At 38.9% G+C, this 7500-nt stretch overlaps 2 protein-coding genes across 2 annotated transcripts in view; both read right to left on the bottom strand.

Annotated features, from left to right (window-relative positions):
• LOC144962181 (protocadherin-1-like) overlaps positions 1-2864 on the bottom strand; it is a gene marked incomplete at its 3' end in the record, with an annotated part of 4428 nt that extends 1564 nt beyond the window's left edge. Inside the window, exons 1-2 of the mRNA XM_078895120.1 lie at positions 2652-2864; positions 1-140 (exon numbers count right to left, since the gene is read on the bottom strand). The exon at positions 1-140 is cut by the window's left edge and continues 1564 nt beyond it. Coding sequence (XP_078751246.1) covers positions 1-140; positions 2652-2864 — 353 coding nt within the window. The remainder of the gene's footprint in view (positions 141-2651) is intronic.
• Positions 2865-3389: 525 nt separating this feature from the next.
• On the bottom strand, positions 3390-4817 carry LOC144962180 (uncharacterized). Its single transcript, XM_078895119.1, has one exon. It carries the CDS (start codon positions 4815-4817, stop codon positions 3390-3392), a length of 1428 nt encoding a protein of 475 aa, XP_078751245.1.
• Positions 4818-7500: the final 2683 nt, after the last annotated feature.

The following is a 7500-nucleotide window of genomic DNA, read 5'->3' as shown; positions in this document are numbered from 1 at the left end:
TCTTCAACAACGAAATGGGTCACGACGAAGCCCGGCTTAGCATCTTCCGACACGTGAAAGCGTGCGCTGGTGGGTGCTGTTGTCATCCTGATCAGAGGCGCGTTGTTGACGGAATCACGAATATGGATGTTGACTTCCGCCTGAAATGAGATGAGATTTTATCAAAATGAATTTGAGAAGAATATTATCTATTGAGTTTCTATGGAAAGATCAATTACTTATCGTGTGCGGCTATGTCGTGGTGTAGTGGTATGACACTCGCTTTTGGATCGGGATTTTGAAGGTTTGAGTCTCGCTCTGAGCAGCGCATAGTTGATTAAGTCCTTGGCAAAGGCTCTTTACTCAAATCCCCTCTTTGTACTTTGTAAATGAATACCTGTTAGTTAACGATTATATGTCCGAAAATAAAGGTGTAATATTTACTTAATATCAGTTGGGTAAATGTGACATAAAATAATGTGACCATTATAAAGGGCAATATCCACTAAACTATGGTCAATGCGCTTTACACGGGGTGGTAAGCCAACAGCAACATTCAACACATTATAGGACGAGATACGACGCCTGTTAGGCAATATTACAATTGTTTTGTGTGTGTGTGTGTGTGTGTGTGGGAGAGGGGGGGGGGTTCGACAGAAACGATACTGTTAACAGCCAGTTACTTTGCATTTCCGTCAGTGAAAGGATCTGAGGCGAGAGACCTTTCCAAAAACTCAGCTATGCTCCGCTTAGGCCTAACCCACACCGGAGACTGACCCCGACGACCCGGCACTGCCGTCCTCTGCCGTCTTCCGGATAAAGACGTCGGGAGAGCACCGTCAAAATATGAAGAATAAGGAAAAGAGCCGCTAGACCTACCCATACTAAGCTCGAAAAAAAAAGAGAAAATGGCTGATGACGTCGGGTGCTTTGTATGGCTAGGTCGAGCGACTCTTCTCTTTATTCTTAGTATTTTGTCCGTGCCCGATCTTTATCCGGAAGACAGCAGAGGACGCAGTGGCCGGGTCGTTGGGGATCGAACTCAGGACCTTCCGATGTCCGAAAACGAATGCCATACCACAAGACAACGCAGCCTCACAATTATATTTCTTTATTTATTGACAGACATAAATTCAGTATAAATTATTTATTTTTTAAAATCGTGGTTGAAATTGTGGTTTTGTTTGCAACTGACGTGGCCTTATTCGCAGGTCTGATAACCGAATTCATGGTGGGCTACTTGTTGTAAAGGAAATCTCAAAAAAAAAATATATTGTCCATTACAACAATTTTAAATTAGGCCCATATTTTGGTTCGGATACCAGACCTGCGTATATGAAGACGTCGTTTTCAACTAATTAGAGGAACGATATACAAATAACATCGTCTATATATTCTAACCTTATTTTTATGTTACTAGTAAAAAGCCCGCAATTTCGCGGGGAAAGAACTATTTTCATTCGAAACTGTACTCACCATCATTTAATGAGGGCAGATTGGTAAACAACGTTGTCTGTGTAATTCGGTATATCTTCGGTTGATTTTTCTGTGTGGCCCAACATGAAGTTTAAGCCACGATAGCCTCTGACCCGTGACACAGCAACATACAGTTGTCCGTGTGTGAATACCGGTTGTGGTAAGAAAATCCCCACCTTGCTTAATGTCTGCCCCTGAGACTTGTTAATTGTCTTTGCATATGACAATTGTACCGGAAACTGTCTTCTATTTAGAATAAATGGTAAGCCCGAATCCGTTGTTGTCGTCAGATTGATTCCAGGGATAAACACTATGTCGCCAGCTCTACTACCGGTAATTATCTTGGCTTCTAATACTTTTGAACCTAATTTAATTATTAACGGGTGCCATTTAGGAGGCCTGATTTAGGATTTATATTTCTAAGCAGCATGACTGACGTGTTGGCTTTCAAATGTAATGCATGTGGAGGAAGTCTGGGAGGTGTAAGTTCGTTCAAGAATTCAATCGGGTATAAGTTGATGTCAGAGTCACTTTGAATGGAATCAGCACTGCGGTAAATTTGTTCAGTTGATGAGGTCAACCTGGACAGAACGGCTGCATTTATTTTGTCAACATTTTCATGGGTTGTAGTCAAAATTGCTCTCTCTGATAGATAACGTTCATCCGCATAGTTCAGATTCAAATCATTGTATACAGCATTTATCAAGCATTCTGGGTCATTTTCAGGAAGGCATAGCGCTGTAGGTAATTTAAGAGAATACTTTCCTATTTCGTTGAAAACCGGCTCTGTACCATTTCCGATGCGGAGAAGCCAATTTTCAAAACAGTTATTGTCATCAGTAACCCTCATGTTCTTGTTCAGGTGAAAAATGGTGACAAAATTCCAAATAATTGACTTGTTAAGTGTGACACTTAATATATCGGCTTCACTTCCTTTGTTAACAACAGGTAGAATTTGCCGAAAATCCCCTCCAAGTACAAGCACTTTGCCCCAAAAGGTTTTGAACTGCCTGTTATGTCACAAAATGTCCTGCTCACACATTCAAACACACGCCTGTCCATCATAGGTGCTTCATCCCAAATTATGAGAGAACTACTCTTTAGTAACTTAGCTGTGTCTGATTGGCGACTGATGCTACAGGTGCTGTTATCCGTTATTGGAATTGGAATTTTGAACGTTGAATGTGCTGTTCTACCACCGTGCAATAATTCTGCAGCAATTCTAGATGATGCAACAGGTGTAGCTGAAAGTCCTCGACCTCTGATTTCTGCGTGTTATATACATAGGTTTTGCCAGTTCCACCAGGGCCATCGTTGAAGAAGACATTGGTCACCCGGTCTTGTTCAGGTACGTCAATTGCATCCAAAATGGCAGTAAATGCTAACTGTTGGTCATGATTCATCTTCATTTTTCGACTGTGAGCAATTTGTCGTTGCTCATTTGGATCTCATACTTGACAGGCAGTTGCGTATGATTCTGTAGGCTCAGGCAGTTGATAATCTTTTAATGATCTATTGTGAATCATAAGAAGCCTGTTAACGTCTTCAAGTGTCTTACTAACGCAAGCTTCAGCAGTCATACTTTCAACATGAGAATAATCTTCAGCTAGCTGGTCTTGAAAAGTATTCCATAAGGAAAAAGGATCTGTGGGGTTGCAAAAGATCAAAATCGTGACAAAAAGCTGTCGGAGTTGACTTGCTGAGGCAACAAATGCTGATTCTGCCATGCAGTTTATCCACTCATCATCGTCCTCCAATAAACCCATAGCAGACGCGGCCTGTCGAAAAGTATGGTGTAATGTTCCTACTTCTGATCTCTTTAGGTCTTCAAATGATTTTGCTCCCCTTACATGCTGCAGCAATAATCTAAGAAAGAAGCGCTCCCCTTCTGCTGGATGGGCGCTGTACATTCTACCGATTGCCAGGCGGTTTCTCTATCTCTTCTTCCAAATGCACGTTCTACTATCCCAAGTGTAATGTTCCGGCATATCAGTATACAGTAGAGTATTAGCCTCACGGTTTATTGCATTCTCCTTAAACCATGCTGTTAGTGTGGTGTCTTTCAGTCTCCTTACAGCTTTTTCCGCATGCCCTTCTCTGTAAGTTACAGACTGCTGGTTTTCCAAGTGCAAAGCTAAACGTTGGACTGCCGGGTATCGGTCTTGCATGTCAAATTGGAATAATCTCCAGCAAGATTCACTTGCTGAAACATAACGTGCATCAACAAATCTCCTAATTTCATCATCTTGTTCCCCTTGGAATTCTACCATTACTCTATCATGTCCTTTGTACACATACTTATACATGTATTTCACCGCTTTTATGCTGTTGCACACCTCAAGATTGATATGTGCCATATATCTGCTGAGGAGATACGGGTTATATGGGACAACCCATCTATTGTCAAGGGCAATTCCTCTTTTGAAGATTGATTTTCCATCATTACGTCTCTGATACAGGGGATAAGTGGAGTCATTTGTATGTGTCGTCTCACTGAATGATTTTGAAAATCTCTTGGAACACTTGCCATCTTTCATGCATGGACTGTTGGGATTGGCCAGGCCACAGGGACCATGCATCATGTGTTTTGAAACTAAATTCTGTAATGTTTTGTTTTGTGGAATTTCTGCACACACCAACCTATCAATATCTTGAGTAGTTATGGGTTTGGCACTGCGATCAAGGATAATCAGGATGTGAGAATGTGGTAGGCCTCTCTTTTGAAATTCAATGACCTTGACATATGCTAAGACTTTGCCAAAAAGTTCTTTTTTAATTATCTCTTCCATCAATGCCCCTAAGTTCATTTTAAAGACCCTTGCGACTAAATCTGGTCGGTCTGCAGCTGTTTGTCGTGAATGCAGTTCATTTGTTATCTCTGGCCAACATGGATTACAGGTCACAGTAAGGAATAAGTCTGGTTTACCATATCTGCGAACAATTGACATTGCATCTTGGTATAATTGGAGCATGTTTCTTGGACCCCCTGTGAATGAAGATGGTAAAACAATTTTGGTCCCTACTGTAGCTCCATGTGCGTCACCTCGATACACTGCATCCACCAGTCCTTGATACAATTCTGCTCGTAATGACTGTTGATTAAATCGAATGTATTGCAGGCGTTGCTCTTCAACTTTAGCATACTGATCAACACAATATTGTTGCAGGAGACGACCTCCGTGCAAGATTACATTAAAACTATCTCTCTCCATAAGTCGATAAGCATAAAATAATGATGGACTGACCTGACCGGTTCGCTTTCTGTTGAATTTAATGTTGGGCACCCAACCTTCTTCTCCTTTTGGAAAGAAGAGCACATAATGCAACGGATCAAAGTGAGGATGTGTTTCACTGATACGCATAATTGACTGTTGGTTTGGATGGTCATCTGATTTGCGGTATATACCTCCGGTTACTACAGTTTATAGGGTTATTTGGGAGTAAAACAGCAACTTCTGAAGCAGTCGGTAAATCATATCTACGGGGATCTTTTGATGAATCTGCTCGCAGCACCATTCTAATATCCTTCCCTTGATCTCCAGCATCTTCAATAGCTGCAGCGGCATGCTTATATAATTCAACAAAGGGACTAACAGTAGCCATGATGGTAGATATAGTTGTCAAAATATCAGTATTAAGACTTCTATTCCAAAAAAGCCTATTTTGAATTTCGTGTTCAGTGTCATAAATGTAATGTTGGGCAAATTTTGGTCTATCATTATCACTGTTGGGTTGAATATGACCTATTCTATGGTAGACGGTACCACTAACTCGGAAACAGTATATCCCAGGAGGCAAGAAATCTTCGTGTACACCCAAGGAGGCGAATGCAAACATAGAATTGTAAGCACGGATGTGTTCTCGAAAATGCTTAGAATTTCTGTCGTTACCCGTGTAAAGACTCTTTATATTATCCGGAAGGGGTTGTAAAGGTGCCAGTGATACTTCCCCGTTGGCACAGCATAGCGAGGTTGATTCACCGTGCCATAGTTTTGCTGAACAAAAACGACAAACTTTGTTCATGCGTCCTGTGTTGTGTGGTGAGATAAGAGGTATTGTTGTTGTATCCTGTTCTTGATCTGCAGCTGATGTAATTTCCACTGTTTGAGCTACATTTTGTTGAGGAGCAGTTTCTGTATTATTAGTATTAGTAGTAGAAGTAGCGGAAGTAGTAGTCGTAGTAGTATTAGTAGATCTAGTTCTGAATGCAAATTTTAATTGACGTGCTTGTCGTCGCTGCCATGCTTTATTCGGCATGATTTTGGTTTATCAGTCAGTAGATATCTATATCAATACGTCCCAAGTCTTTACTACGCTTTACTTGGGAGGCCTTCCGAAAGCCCCTACAAAGTGAAACAACTTTAATAATATATTCCCTCAACTAACCCAAAGAAAAAATTCAACCTAGTACCTTTAATTAACCCCCAAAAGGAAAAACAAACACCCTAGCACTCTAATAAGACTTATGACTAACCCTTATATAAAAAAAAATCCTCCGATCTCGAGCTAACCCTAATAGAAAAAATGATGACAAATTGAATAAATAAACGCCTGACAAAAGATCAAAGGTGAAAATACAAATTTAAAGAATACTGGGGATGTAGGAGCTTTCGGAATGTCTCCCCTTTACTTAATTTATGGAAAAACAAACACCCTAGCACCTTTAATAACACTTATGACTAACCTCTCGAGCTAACCCTAATAGAAAAAAAAAACAACTCTCGGACTGCAGGTTTGTTCTAGAGTTTTAAAAATACTTCTATATAATGACTAACTGAATAAATAAATGCCTGACAAAATATCAACAGTGAAAATACAAATTTAAAGAATACTGGGGATGTAGGAGCTTTCGGAATGTCTCCCCTTTACTTAACTTATGGAAAAACAAACACCCTAGCACCTTTAATAACACTTATGACTAACCTCTCGAGCTAACCCTAATAGTAAAAAAAGAATCAAAATGGCGACTGAAATCCGCTAAATCAACAACACAACGGAAGTAATAATAATACTTGATGTCATAAATAGATGACGCAAATTGACAACTTTTTACAGTGACATAATTAGTTCATTTTTGGAGTCAAGTGTCGTCGTTGGTACATATTTTATGATATCTGTTTGACTCAACGAACTTTCAAACTGACTTTAAATTATAAAAGGAAATCAAGTTATCTGTTTATCTATCTGTAAAAAATACATTTCTAATTTTCAAATCTTTCAGTAGAGTTGTGCGCCGTGTCAATTTTTTTTTGACTCAAATAAGCACAATGTTCTCCACAATGCTATATTTTTTTAAGAAAGGATTTCAAACAATTTTCACTCTCATTAATTTGAACACAGCGTTCAGCCAAACTCTATAAAAAAAAAAAAACGTATTTTAAAATTTGGCCATAAAACTCGTCCTTCAAATATCGATCGATTAAAATGACCCTCATCTCGGCAAAAACTTTCAAACCCGGGACTTCGGCGAAGTCCCGGGTTTGAACGTTTTTGCCAAGATGAGGGTCATTTTAATCGATCGATATTTGAAGGACGAGTTTTATGGCCAAATTTTGAAATACGTGTTTTTTTTCCGCGGAGTATGCCAGTATTTCCATTGCCATTCGGAATTTCTCTGATGTCTAGTCAGAGCATTATCTTAATTTTTTTTAAATTATCTTTTTTTTTAATGTTTTTTTTTTTTTTTTTAATCTGGTTCATCTTGAATTTTAATAATAAAACCCCAGACATTTAAAATTTTAAACCATTTAAAATTACCTACAGATAGAAAAGCTCTTGTGGCTATTTATATAATCTCTTCTTTCCTCTTTTTTTTTCAATAGAATTAATAAAGGCGTTGAATAAATACACAATCTTTTAAGATATTTAGTTTTTTGTTTGTTTGTTTTTGTTGGTTTTTTTTTTTTTTTTGTTTTTTTTTTTTAGAAAACTCAATAGTTCCAATGAAATGGGGAAAATGATGAGATGGCCGTCGGCAATGCTAGAATAGATCTGGTGACATTATTTTTGTTGTTGTTGTTGTTGTTGTTGTTATTAGTAGTAGTA

This window comes from Berghia stephanieae, unplaced genomic scaffold, assembly GCF_034508935.2.
Source record: "Berghia stephanieae isolate SIO BIC M18660-M18661 unplaced genomic scaffold, UCSD_Bste_1.3 scaffold667, whole genome shotgun sequence".
Taxonomy (NCBI): domain Eukaryota; kingdom Metazoa; phylum Mollusca; class Gastropoda; order Nudibranchia; family Aeolidiidae; genus Berghia; species Berghia stephanieae.
Note: the sequence above shows the minus strand (reverse complement) of the source record. Positions and strands in the feature narration are given on the sequence as shown.